We start from the raw sequence: 15,498 nt of genomic DNA on the forward strand, positions 1-15,498 counted from the left end.
GTGACCACCAAATACGGAAGATGCAGAATGACCACCGCATATCCCTGGAGCAATATGGCCATAGTTGCTAATGCTTCTAAAAAAACCAGATAACAAACAAACAAACCATGTAAACAGACATACGAAATTTAGTGCAGGTGTGGATGACTCATTTCTGTGAAACAACATGAATTTCCGAGAAAAATGAAAATCACTCTCTCCTAATACAGTAGAAAACAGATTGACCAGAGTAAACAGATTGAGAGTAAAACAGATTGACTGTAGAGTGCTTACAGTAGAAAACAGATTGACCAGAGCCAATGTTCGCGTTTGGAATATATATATTAATGGCTGTGGACACATAGATAGCAGTTTAATCTTTGCCAATGGCTGTGGACACATAGATAGCAGTTGACTAGTGCAACTTCTTGGTACAGTAGAGGCAGTTGTATAGGTTTTTTCATGCTCTTAAGAATTAATCCTTTTAGCTCTTAATTTGTGCTTTCTACAGCATCAGAGGTGCGAACAATGTGTACACAGGTCTTTCGAAATCGGTCCGTTATATGGAAATTTTCTTTGTTATATGGAAACTATTTTCAATGTAACGACCAGGGGGAAATCAAAAAATTTGCTATATGGAAGTTCGTTAAAGAGAGGTCCGATTGTATACATAAAATAAGTTATGTGCTTTTCCATAATTAACCTTTGGTTTGCTTTTAGGAAAGTCCATTGAAAATGTTAGCAAAGGTTGGAAAAGTCTAGAAATCAATGTATTACTTACATTTTTATCTTTATCTTAGTGATATTTTATTTTAACAGTGAATTATTCAGTTTATTGTCCTTATTATCATTTATATGTAAATATATCTCTTGATTTTTTAAGGAGTCCTTATGTGCTGTAATGTAATAACTAGATCGTATGTATAGCTTAGCTTAATTTTCAGCACTCACCTCATGGATTTGTGTTAAATTGACTCTTGATTTTTTAAGGAGTCCTTATGTGCTGTAATGTAGTAACTAGATCGTATGTATAGCTTAGCTTAATTTTCAGCACTCACCTCATGAAAATTAAGCTAAGCTATACATACGATCTAGTTATTACATTACAGCACACATAAGGACTCCTTAAAAAATCAAGATCAATTTAACATAAATCCTTTAACTATACATTACACCCCTTCCGCACGCCTATCATTTCCACATTTTCCCCAATGCATTCAGATCTGCACGATAGGAAACTCCATTTCACAAAACTATTAGTTAAATACTTTTCTGACAAACTCCACATCACATTCTTAAAGAAATGTCTTACGTATGACATAATCCTTGAGGTGAGTGCTGAAAATTAAGCTAAGCTATACATACGATCTAATGTAAATATATCTTAAATTATAAAAGGAAACTTCATACCTTTTTTAGTAGGACTGTGATTCTTTCAGCACTCAATCGCGAATGATTATAATATGAACCTACCCCACGTGCATAGTCATAAACAAATCAAATTAAAATAGCTATTAATTAAAATCATCAGGCCTTCAATTCTCATATCACACCAAGTGAATTGGAAAGAGTTACGGAAATGCAGCGGCCACCAACCCCCAAAAAACCAACCAACATCACATGCCACCATGAGAATAGAAAACAATTGTCGCAAAAATCTAAAAACAATGAAACAAATAAATATCCATTGATTCACACACAATTTAAACTTTAAAACTGTTTTATAACTTCTTTAAGAGACCAACTTATTCAGTTTGTTACCGTGTTCACAAGAAGTACATAAGTGATTCACGAATGATATCCCCCTTGTTTTATATAAAAAAATTATCAAAACCTGACACGAGATTATACACGAAACCAATGTATGAATTACTATTCATACATGCACGTAAGCGTCCACAAGTCCGAAATATTATAGGGTCTGCATATATTAATAGATTCAACATGTTTCTAATGTTTCAGCAATTAATAATTTAAAATATTCCCACTGTTTATTAAGAACTTTCAATTCATTAAAAAGGAACACATGTCCATTAGTGATTGCATGAAACGCAAGCTCAGAGGCATCCGTCCTAACTGCACTAACTGATGCCACATGCTGCTGCTGTATCCTTACCGAAAATAAATTTTGGGTCGAGCCAATATAAGCAAAATTGCACCCACCACAGGAAATATTGTAAACAATATTGTGAGCTTCCATGGTAGGAACCACATACACCCTATGTTTCAAGACGGCATGGAGCTTACTCATGTGCAACAATCTTAAATTCAGTGTTCTTAAATATGTTAATAAATTGTCTATACAAGGGGTGGCCAATGAGTTAATCACGGCTTTAATTTCGGTCGATCATGACAAATTTTAAATATACAGTCATCCCTCGATTTGCGTGGTCAGGTATACTACCTAAATTTTATATTGCACAGCGAGTTTCGTTACTTGCACTTTATTTTTTTTATACAAAGCTTCAAAAATAGGAATGAAGAGAAGATTCTGAAAATTTATTTTTATGTTTTTTATACGATTGAAGATTTCAGTAAAGGGCAAACACATTTCACCATAATAACGTAAAATCCCACAGAATTCCAGCTGTCGGTATTATTGCAAATGCAATAAGATTGAGTTTACTACCCATTTATAATTAGATTCCACTAACAGAAAAGCCCAATAAACTGGAAAGTGCAAATTGTTTTTATTGTTTTATGGTCGTGACCTCCAGAAATAGCTTTAGAGAAATATCACAAAAGCATTCAAAACTAATTCTTATAATGATATAACCAAACAGAGCAATAAACTATGGTGTGTTTGTCCGGTTATTTTGGAAACAGCTTCCTCATTCTGAAATCCTCTTCATCAATTATCCTACGTTAGCTGTTCAGACAGAATATTTTTCCGGTTCGTGCAAATTAGTGTTTTAATCGGTAAGCTGCTTTAATAACTGGACAGTACTTATATGTTAATTTAATACCTTTTGATTTAAAATGAATACTATGAAAAAGAGTAAAACTTATCATTTTCATCAAGAGTGACAACTAGAATACTTTTTTTGTAATGGTGAAAGAAAAATGTTGCTGTTTGATTTGCAATGCTTCCGTGGCTATACCCAAAAAAGGAAATTTAGGAAGGCACTTCAACGCACTCCATGGTAAATACCAATCAGATTTTCCGCCGAATAGTGACCTTAGAAAAAAAATAATAATTAGAACTTAAATCCCGATTATTCGCGCAACAAAATTTCTTCATGACACCTAATTTACAATTGAAAGCAGTAACTGAGCATCATTTAAAGTGAGTCATCTTCTTGCAAAAAAATGCAAACCATTTTCTGATGGTCAATTCATCAAAGAGGCATTTTTAGAAATAACAGATTCTCTTTATGAAAATTTTAAGAACAAAAATGAAATTAAAAGTGCTCTTCAAGATCTGAAATTATCTCGAAATACTGTGACACGACACATCAATTGCTCGTTTTTTTTTCTTATGGTTTTCGATGATTCTGCCACTAGAGAAGAACTGCTGGGCATCATTTTATTAAAAGAAAGAACTAGAGGTCTTGATATCTTTAACTCATTCAAACATTTTATTGAAAAAATTAAATTACCTCTATTTAAGCTCCTATCAGTAACAACAGATGGAGCTAAAGCAATGACAGGGCATCTTAACGGATTCACTGCATTGTGCCAAAAGGATGATGAATTCCCAGATTTTTTGAGTTACCACTGTATCATCCACCAACAAGGGTTAGCCAGCAAAAGATTAAATAATAAAAGTGTTATGGCCATAGCTTTCAAAATCGTGAATTCCATCAGAGGACAATCTCTTCAAAGAAGACTTCTCAAAATGCAACTCGATGAAAGTGAACTAGATCTGATATTACACACAGATATGAGGTGGCTGAGTTGGAGTAAGTTTTTACAGAGATTTCTAAATTTGCTGAATGAAATTAAAAAATTTTGTTGACCAATGGGGAGATGATTATCAGCAGCTACAAAATATGGAGCAGTTGTGTGATCTGGCTTTTTTGGCAGATTTTACCAGTAAATTAAGTGATCTGAATTTGGAATTACAAGAAAAAAATAAAAATGTGGGTGACATGATTAGTAGACACCTCCATAGCCAGGTGGGAAGGAGCAGCAGTGTGTAGCACATGTTTCTTGATTAGACCGGGGTTTGAGCCCGTCACCACCAAATATGGAGGATGCGGAAAGGTCAGGGAATGACCACCTCATATCCTGGAGCAATATGGCCTTATTTGCTAATGCTCCTAAACCAAATAACAAACAACAATAAACAGTAGTATTTCTGCATATAAATATCAATTTTTGGCAGTGGCTAAGAATCTCAAATAAAAAAACTCAACCATTTTGCAAATATGCAAGATCATTTGAAAAAATATCCTGTTTTTGAATTTAATAGTGAGAAATATGTTTCTGAAATTTAGAAAGTTGTGGATGATTTTGAAACCAAATTCAGAGATTTCAAAACAATTGAAGAAATTGTTCAATATATTTTTTATCCATTTAATGTTGACTTAGTTACGAAACAAATTGCTGAGATTTTTCACATGGAGAAAATATTACTTGAAAATTAAATTATTATATTGCAAAACGATATCTTCCTAAAAGCCAGATCACAGAAAAATACTTTTGGAAATATGTTTGCTGAGAAAAGTACCCAACTGTGTAAAAAAATGCACTGAACTTTTAAATTCCTGTTTTGGTTCCACATATGTGAATCAGTTTTTCGTATTTGAAACAAAGGTGAAGGATCTCTCTATTCTTATGGACTTGCATACAGAAGATTCTTTACGGTTGGCCTTATCACAGTATATCCCCGATTTTGAAAGCTTGGCAGATGACATTAAGACACAAACTTCACATAAATTAAAAATTTAAATATGTATAAATTTAAAAAAAGAATTCTGAATTGTATTGAATTTTAAAATTTATAAACAACATTTTTCAATATGTGTTGATTAACTTTTTTAACCTTGTGCAATGAAATTTTTGAGATGGCAGATCGCGGCACATTTAGAAGGAAAAAAGTAGATCGCATCACAAATTAAGTTGGCCACCCCTGGTCTATACCAATGCTGTATATACAGAACTTTAATAAAATGGTGCAAAAATTTAACCAGGGTTAATGAAAACATATTTCTTAAAATTTATAGGAAGCCAATGAATACTGGGAAATTTTTGCACCGTTCGAGCTACCATTCTTTCACATATAAAAGGAGCATTATTTTTAATCAGTTTCATAATGCATATAGATACAGCTGTACTCAAGAATCCTTATTGGATGAGCTTACGGAAGTGACAAAAAGATTTTTAAATAGGGGTTATTCATTAGGTACCGTTATGCAGATTAGTCAACAGGCGAATTATAAATTGGTACAACAAATGACAGGGCGGATCATAAACATTTCATTAAAGTTCTGTATATACAGCATTGGTATAGACAATTTATTAACATATTTAAGAACACTGAATTTAAGAGGAGCAATATGGCCTATGTCGCCCTTACGCCAGAAAATCCAACAACAACAACTGAATTTAAGATTGTTGCACTACCCATGAGTAAGTTCCATGCCGTCTTGAAACATAGGGCGTATGTGGTTCCTACCATGGAAGCTCACAATACGGTTTATAATATTTCCTGTGGTAGGTGCAATTCTGCTTATATTGGCTCGACCCAAAATTTACTTTCGGTAAGGATACAGCAGTATGTAGAATCAGTTAGGGCAGGTAGGACAGGTGCCTCTGAGCTTGCATTTCATGTAATCACTGATGGACATGTGTTCCTTTTTAATGAATCGAAAGTTTTTAATAAACAGTGGGAATATTTTAAATTATTAATTGCTGAAACATTAGAAATGAGATTAAATGTTGACTCTATTAAAATATGCAGACCCTATAATATTTCGGACTTGTGGACGCTTACGTGCATGTATGAATAGTAATTCATACATTGGTCTCGTGTATAATCTCGTGTCAGGTTTTGATAATTTTCTTATATAAAACGGGGGATATCATTCGTGAATCACTTATGTACTTCTTGTGAACACGGTAACAAACTGAATAAGTTGGTCTCTTAAAAGAAGTTATAAAACAGTTTTAAAGTTTAAATTGTGTGTAAATTAATGGATATTTATTTTTTTCGTTGTTTTTAGATTTTTGCGACAATTGTTTTTCCATTCTCATGGTGGCATGCGATGTTGGTTGGTTTTTTGGGGGTTGGTGACCGCTGTCTTTCCGTAACTCTTTCCAATTCGCTTGGCATGATATGAGAATTGAAAGCATTATGATTTTAATTAATAGCTATTTTAATTTGATTTGTTTATGACTATGCATGTAGGGTAGGTTCATATTATAATCATTTGCATATGAGTGTTGAGAGAATCACAGTCATACTAAAAAGGGTATGAGGTTTCCTCTTATAATTTAAGATTATTATAATAATAGGACTTATTGGGCTTCATAGTCCCTTTTGATTCGAATTAGTAAATATATCTGAACTTTAGAATCTAAAACAAGGAAAATTAACAGATTACTGAACATAATTTTTAATCGCTTAAATTCTTAATGAATTTGGTTCTGTTTGAACAAAATTCCATTGGCATTTTGCTAGATAGTGGTAAGTGACTGAAATACAATCTGTACCACAGTTCACAAATGCTGATGTCTCTTTAAAAAGTAGTGCTTGTGAGTTCCATGTATTTGATTTTTTTTGTTTAATAGGTAAGTGGTACTTATAGTCACTATGATGGTGTATCTTCTTGGGTAAAGAGCCATGCACTTGCAGTGCTGGGGATGTGTGTTTCTCTTTTTTTTTTTTATTTTCATTTTATGGCTTTATTTTATTTGGTGTATATTAGGGTTTTTTTAATTTACAGGTAGTGGTATTGCGCCTTTCTAAGAATTTATCCTAATCGTAGCATTTACTTGTTCATAGTAATCGGTTTCTTTTTTCATAATAAGTGATAAAATTATATGAGTATACTGGAAATCACAAATAATTTTTAAATGCTATTAGGCCCAGGTGAACAGATCTATACCAGCAGAGGTGTAATCTCCCGTAGTGTATTGAGACCTTCTTCAAGGTCACGTCCAGTTGGAGGGGGGAGCTCAGATGGAGAGGAGTCTGTTGCAAGTATTTCTCCTACAAGGTCAGAAGAAAGTTCAGAAGAAAATAGTGAAGGAAACAGGTTAGTAATTTATACAATCTTTATCATAGATGTAACCATATAGAAACTAGTGTGCTTGTATGAAATTGGGCCGCAAACAAAGATTATTGCAGGAACATACCTAGCAGGTCATTGTTTTTTTTTTTTTTAGATTATTAATAATACAGGTCAGTCCCTGCACTCATTGACCCTTGAAAGATGACCTAATAAGATGTGGTACTTTCCCATGCATGGATAATTGTTTAAATACTATCATTCTTGAGAACAAGAAACATATCTGGAATTATGGCCTGCCATACTACTTGCAATGTCCCCCAACTGCACTATAGTGATTGAAGGCGGATTCACACTTCACATAGTTTACTCTACTTCATCCCACAGATGCTTAATGGGATTGCAGCCTGAGGAGTTGTAGGTGGAACACAAGAAAGGAGGGTGAAGTCTTCTGAATGTTTTCAAATTACATCTGCTCACATCTGACCCATTGGTATGGTTCACAGTTATCAGAGGGTCCAAAGACAATAAAAAAGCATTCTCCAGACAGAACAATATTGCTGCCAATCTGCACTTTTCATCCATCCATGTTGGTTCTGTCATCTAGTTTTCATGTGTGTGATGCTTATTGTTAGCATAGTAGAGCAGAACCATAATTCCTCTTACTAACACACCTCTTTCCATTTGTCATTTATTCAGAAGGAAATGCCAAGTAGTTCCAACAGTTTCACAGACGACAATGTTGCCACTACAGGAACCTTACTAATTCAGACTTAAGGGGGAAGGCTCCAAATTTGTGAAAATTCTGTACTTACAGATTATAAGAAATAAAAAATAACTTCTAAATCACCTATCCATCTCAAATATTATCTAGTTTATTATTAATAACTTTATATTACTAAATAATTTATATTTAATATAAATTAATGTAATTAATATAAACAAAAATTTTAATAATTTATATTATTTAAAGTTTATATAGTTCTTGAGTTTATTCAAACTACCTACTTCCACTGGTTGTTTATTCCAACAATTAATCACCTGCTAGCTGAAGGCAAACTTTTACACTTGTGTTCTGCAAGCATCCTTCCTCAATTTAAGTTTTATGCCCCCTCTTGTGTACTCTGAGCAAGAGGAAGAATGCCATCAGCATTGAGCTTGCTCAATCCATTCAAAACTTTAAACACATCATTCAAATCACCTTGCAGGTGCCTAGTCTCCATAAGAAAGACTTGAATTCTACAATTTTCAGAACTGAAGACTTTCTTCATAAGAGCACTGCTTTGTTCTATTCACCAATCTAATTGCTCTTCTCTACACCCATTCCAGTCAATCCACATCCATCCTAAAATGAGGCCTCCAGACCTGCATGAGGTACTCATGGTGTGGCCTAAATATTGCCTTATACAAAGGGTACTAGGAAAGTTTTGCAATACAGCTTTGTTTATTTAATTTTTTCAAAGTAATTTCCTCTACATTCAATACACCTCTCCATCCTCCGAAACCAATCTTTAAACCAGTTCTGCCAAGTTTCACTAGGGAGTAAAGCACACTCGTTGTCCCAAGCCCGTAGAAGGTCCTCATCACTGGAAAACCGCCTCCCTTTTAGCTTCATTTTCACATGCGGGAACAGTGCAAAGTCGCAGGGAGCAAGGTCTGGACTGTAGGGAGGGTGCTCGAGACGTTTCAGTCCTGTCGTGGTCAAATATTCGGTGCAGGCTTTGGCACGGTAAGCTGGAGCATTATCGTGATGGAGGTATTAGCATTAGCATTAGTAGAGGCATTTGATGCAAGAAAGCAAGCTTATGCAGCATCAGCCAAAAAAAAAAAAAAAAAAACCCACTTCCACTTCACCCCTCTGTTCGTTCAAAATACCTGTCCAGCTGAGCCTTAAACTTATTTAGGCTATCAACCTCCACCACAAGGGATGGAAGTCTGTTCCACCAACCAACCACCCGCTGGCTAAAGGCAAATTTCCGCACGTCTATCCTACATCTGTCTTTCCTCGATTTGAATTTATGCCCTCTCAGGTGATTTTTCTGAGCTAGAGGAAGAATCCCATCAGCATTGAGCATGCTTAAACCATTCAAGGCTTTATACACCTCTATCAGATCACCTCGCTGGTGCCGAGTCTCCAGACACTGTAATTTGCAAAACTTAAGCCTTTCTTCATAAGAGCACCCCTTTGTTCCATTCACTAATCTTGTTGCCCTTCTCTGTACTCGTTCCAGCAGCTCTACATCCTTCTTGAAATGAGGCCTCCAGACCTGTATACAGTACTCTAGGTGTGGCCTGACCATTGCCTTATACAATGGAATAATCACCTCCTTATTGCTGCTGGAAAAATTCCTGTATATCATTGACAATACTCCATGAGCTACTCTTGCAGTCCGTCTGCACTGCTCAGAGAACTTCATATCTGCCTGCGCAACCACCCCCAAGTCCCTTTCATTCTCTACCACTGTCAGTGTAGTACCACAGAGTTGATACGTTGCTCTGGGATTGCTGTTTCCCATGTGTAGTACTTTACATTTGTCAATGTTAAACTTCATTTGCCACCTCTCAGCCCATCTGCTCAACCTTTCCAGATCCTGTTGCAGCAGCATAGTGTCAGTAGTGTCCTTGACAACCCTGCCAACCTTTGTATTGTCTGCAAACTTGGACATTAAGCCTGATATACCATCATCAATATCATTTATAAATACAGAAAACAATAATGGACCCAACACTGAGCCCTGAGGGACTCCACTAATAACATTAGTCCACGATGAGCAGTGTCCATTGATTACCACTCTCTGTCTTCTCCCCCTCAACCACCCCTTTATCCATAGCAGCAATTTGCCTCCAATGTCACACTGCTCCAATTTGTGTAGCAGTCTTCCATGTGCAACAGTATCAAAAGCCTTTCTAAGATCCAAGTATATAATATCAAAGTTATTCCCTGCATCCAGTTCTTTTGTGACTCCATCATAGTATCCAATCAAGTTGGTCAGGCAAGACTTCCCCTTAACAAAACCATGCTGTGTCTGAGCTATAACTGAAGTCTTGTCTAAATGATCCTGCAGTGCTTCTTTAACCAGTGCCTCCATTAATTTTCCTGGAACAGATGTTAAGCTCACAGGTCTATAATTACTTGTGTCAGCCTTTGATCCTCCTTTTGTGAATTGGGGTCACATTTGCACATTTCCAGTCTATGGGTACCTCCCCTGAGTCCAAGGAAGCTCTCATAATTATGGCTAAGGGTTTGCTTACTTCCTTTGCTGCCTCCTTTAATATAACTGGATAGATCCCATCCACCACGGGTGCCTTTCTTGTGTTTATCTTCAACAGTTTCTCCTCCACTTTACTCCCAGTTATTTCAAGATTCTGTAGCTTACTGCTAGAGTTGAATACACCTCTGGCATTCCCCTTGCTGAATAACTCCTCATGTGTGAATGTCGATATAAAATATTCATTTAGTTTGTTAGCTACCTGAGCAGGATCATCAACAGTTGACCCATCAATATCAAGTGGACTAATCTGATTCATCCCCTTCCTTCTAGAGTTTACATAAGTAAAGAACTCTTTGCTGTTTTTCTTTGCATCCCTTGCCAAGGATTTCTCATAATCTGCCTTCGCGTGCCTAACCTCCTTTGTAACTTGGTTGCATATCAACTTGTATCTATCATAGGCTTCTGTGCCATGTGTTAATTTGTAAGTATCCCATGCATTTTTCTTCTCTGCCATATGCCTCATTAGTTCATCTGACATCCATTTTGGCCTAAACCTTGAACAATATTTCTTAGTTGGTATGTAAAGCCTAGTAGCTTCCAAGATAAGTTCTTTGAATGCTTCCCATTTTGAATTTGCTGTTGGTAACGTCATCAGTTGGTCCCAGTGTATAGAAATTAAATACTGTCTCAGTCCATCGTAGTCACCTTTACGGAAGCAATAACCCTTCCCTTTACCCCTAATGGTAGTTACCTCTTTGAGTAAATCCCACTTCAGCACACTGTGATCACTGCCACCTAGTGGTTCATTTATCTGCAGATTCTTAATGCATGAAGAATCACTGCTGATAATCAAATCCAGAGTATTACTCCCTCTAGTTGCCTCCCGAACATGCTGATGTAGAAAACAATCATCCAATAAATCCACAAAAGCCCTGCTAGTGTGTGAGTAACCAGCCCCCAAATTCCAGTCAATATCTGGGAAATTAAAATCTCCCATTATAAGACTCTCTGATTTACTGGCCCACTCTATTTCCCTGTACAGTTCCTTATTATACTCATCAGAGTCATTAGGCCTATAGCACACTCCTACTCTCAATTTTGATCTCCCAATGCTTATGTCACACCAAACTGACTCAACACTGCACTGTCCAGCGATGTCGACTGGCTTCACTTCCTTGGTTTTTATGTGTTTCTTAACTAATAGCTTTTAAAATAAATAAATGCACATGGCATAATACTTTAAGAGTTTAGTATCTATATAATATCGGTGTTTTGATACACCATAGACACTCTTAAAAAAACTACAAAGTAGTTGTTGTGGGCATCATTTGCTCTTTTTCATATTGTGCTCTGCCTTCACGACGAGTTGCCATGATGCTGCACTACCTCGAATAAGTAACGCTTCACTAATAGAGAAGGCTATTGTTACTTATTCTCAGTGAGTACCACCACCCAGACATGTTTCAAGGCTATTGGCCTATCATCAGTGGGTGGGCAGGTACCCTAGTATTGCAGACATGACGACCCAGTTGTGAAGTTAATCGCACAATATGAGAGATGCCAAAAGGTGTATAAGATAATATTTAAAATAAATAAATGCACATGGCATAATACTTTAAGAGTTTAGTATCTATATAATATCGGTGTTTTGATACACCATAGACACTCTTAGTGAGTGTCTCAGTGAGTACCACCACCCATGTCTGGGTGGTGGTACTCACTGAGAATAAGTAACAATAGCCTTCTCTATTAGTGAAGCGTTACTTATTCGAGGTAGTGCAGCATCATGGCAACTCGTCGTGAAGGCAGAGCACAATATGAAAAAGAGCAAATGATGCCCACAACAACTACTTTGTAGTTTTTTTAAGAGTGTCTATGGTGTATCAAAACACCGATATTATATAATTAACTAATAGCATAACCCCTCCCCCCTTCCTATCCTGTCTATCCTTTCTGTAGACGTTGTACTCCCCAAATTGCAGTTCTGCATCCCTTATATCTGTGTGACACCACGTCTGTGATATCCCAACAATATCTGCCTTTGATGTTTTGAGCAATACCTCAAATTCATCAAATTTATTTACTAAACTTCTAGCATTGGTGTACACACAAGTATACCGGCACCTGTTTCTATTCTTAGCTACCCTAACACAACCCATGTGTTTACTTGTACCGCAATGGCTCCCAGCAGTCTCTGAAATACCATGCATCTTGTTTTTCAGGCTTCTACTCATTCTAATAGAAGCAGTGCAAGAATCTCTTTCACCTCTGCCAGTGGCTGCTGTCAATCTATTGGTCTTTGTCTCCCCCCAAGCTAGCAGTTTTCCGACCCACCTAACACTGCCTCGATAGCATCAGCAAATATTCTTGCACCCTTTCTATTTAAGTGTATCCCATCCCTGTAGAAGCAATCTCTCCTGTTAACAAGTACAGTCCAGGCTGAAAAAAATTCTACCCCTTGAGCCTTGCACAATCTTTCCAGGGCCGAATTGATCGACAAGGCGCTCATCATATACTCCCTCCTATCGTGTCTGGGCAGAATTGCAGACACTTTTAAATTCAACCCTAATTCTCGGCTTTTGTTCAACATTGACCTGTACTTGTTAAGTAATTCTGCCGGTCTCCTACTCTTAATATTATTAGTGCCAACGTGTACAACTATATCACCTTTTGTGCCCTTAAAAGATGATATTCGCTCTACAACGTCATCAACCTTTGCCCCTGGCAGACATACCCTGGTCCTGTTCCACCTATCTTTTTTACAAAGCATGTTCCCCGTTTCCCTGACTATAGAGTCACCAACAACTACTAGTTCCTTCGGGACCAGCGCATTCTGCCTTGGGGGTTGTCTCTGTGTCATGCGATGCCCAAGTGCAAGCTCTGGCGTACCAGGTGTCCATTCTTGACTTTGGCCGCAGGTTCTTCATAGATCCAATGACTTTAGGCAGGCATTGTTCAGTATACCACTTAGCTGTGACTGTCTTCTGCGTGTCCAAAACGACATGTTCCACAATTCCACTCGATTTGAAAAATACAGCTATCATTTTCTTCTTTACAGATCGGGATTTTCTGACAATTACGGGTGTGTCCTCATCATCAAAGACCCAAACTTTGTTTTGAGCCTTGGTCGGCAGATCGTAATAGTACAGCCAAGTCTCGTCGCCTGTCACGATGTTGTTCACATACCGAGATTGTCCCTTATCAAACTTTTTTAACATCTCCCGGCACCAAGTCACACGTCGTGTCATCTGCTCTTCAGTCAGTTGATGCGGCACCCAGAGAGAACAAAGTTTCTTCACGTGCAAATGATCTTGCAGAATCGAACGAATTGCTGGTGCATTTAGGCCCAAAGTATCCTCTATCTGTTGGTAGGTCACTCGCCTGTTTTCGTCAAGCATTTTCCTCACAGCAGTAACGTTTTCCTCCGTAATTGACGTTCGTGGCCTTCCCGGCCTCTCAGAATCCTCCAGAGTGAAATTTCCCCTTTGGAATTCTCTATACCACCTGAATATCGTTGTACGATGTGGACAATCATCATCTAGTGCAAGAGTCATTTCTTCTAAGCACTGGTCTATGGTTAAACCACGCACGAAATTATACCGCAAAACTGTCCTTATTTCATTTCGTGACCACGATGCCATCGCAAGCACTTTACACTCTCACTACTAATGAATAACTGAGCCCATCGACTTGGCACGGCTACTATGCACGTATGAACATGTCTCAACATGCAGCAACAAGCAGCTTCCTGTGATTCATTGTTGCGCCATATTGCAAAACTTTTCTAGTACCCTTTGTATAATGGTATAATCATCTCCTTATCCCTGCTAGCAAAATTCCTGTGCATATCACTGACAAAGCCCCATGAGCTGTCACAGCCTGTCTGCACTGCTCTGAGAGCTTCATTTGTGACTGAACGATTATCTCTAGGTATTTTTTTATTTTCCACTACCCACAGAGTGCATTTATCTGGGATTACTGCTGACCGTGTGCCTAATTTTTTTTTTTATATCTTGTTGATGTAGCATACCATGATTACTGTCATTAACCACCTTGCCAGCCTTTGTATCATCTACAAACTTAGAGGTTAAGCCTGATATACCTTCATCAGTATCATTAATAAATATAGAAAACAACAATGGGCCTAGCACTGAACCATGGGGGACTCCACTAATAAGATTATTCCACAAAAAATGGCATCCATTAAAATTGATTATTGATTTTTCTCAGTGTATATTAATTTAGATAGAATTGGAACACAGATATGATGAAAATAAAAGGGAAATTTTATGAATGTTTATATTTAAAACAATTATATAATATTGGTATAAATACATCATAGTTTACTCATATGTTTAACTACATAAGTAGTATAAAGGCATCGTTTAATTTTATCTCATATTGTGGCTACCTTCACAACGAGATACCAAGTATTGCACTACTTCGAATAAACAACGCATCTCTAATAGAGGAGACTACTGTTATTTATTCTCCGTGGGCACCACCACCCAGACGTGTTTTGGAGTTTGTTGGCTCACTCGTGGTGGGCAGGCAGGTACCCTGTAATGCAAACATGCCATCACGGTTGCGAAGTTAATTCCACAATATGAGAGATGCCAAATAGTGTAGGTAATAATAATATATTAAAGACTAAATGCGCAAGACATAATATATTATGGATTGAAATTAATTATATAATATTGGTGTAAATACACCATAGTTTACCCATAAGTTTAACTACATAAGTAGTCTATAAATGGTGTAAAGGCATCGTTTGATTTTATCTCATATTGTGGCTACCTTCACAGTGAGATACCAGGTATTGCACTACTTCAAATAAATAACACTTCTCTAGTAGAGGAGACTACTGTTATTTATTCTCAGTGGGCACCACTACCCAGACAGCACCGTTTCAGAGCTTGTTGGCTCACTCATCAGTTGGGCGGGCAGGTACCCTGGTACCTGCCTGCCTGGTATTGCCTTTTTTGAAGAAATCAGAACTATTTTGTTGAGCAAAGATCTTCTTATACACACATTGCCATTTCATAACATCATTTTTTATTTCTCTAAAATTGTAGAAATAATTTTCAAATTCTTTGTCAGAATTAGAAAATATAATAAGAGCATCGATG

General features: G+C 36.9%; 1 protein-coding gene across 1 annotated transcript in view; it reads left to right on the forward strand.

Annotated features, from left to right (window-relative positions):
* The window catches only part of LOC150078804 (neuralized-like protein 2), a 74,526-nt gene that overhangs the window by 48,357 nt on the left and 10,671 nt on the right, over positions 1–15,498 (forward strand). The window contains exon 3 of the mRNA XM_090382359.1: positions 7,010–7,181. Within this exon, the coding sequence (XP_090238485.1) occupies positions 7,010–7,181 (172 nt within the window). The remainder of the gene's footprint in view (positions 1–7,009; positions 7,182–15,498) is intronic.

Source organism: Mastigoproctus giganteus, chromosome 10 (genome assembly GCF_048544385.1).
Source record: "Mastigoproctus giganteus isolate SK-2022 chromosome 10, ASM4854438v1, whole genome shotgun sequence".
Lineage (NCBI taxonomy): Eukaryota > Metazoa > Arthropoda > Arachnida > Uropygi > Thelyphonidae > Mastigoproctus > Mastigoproctus giganteus.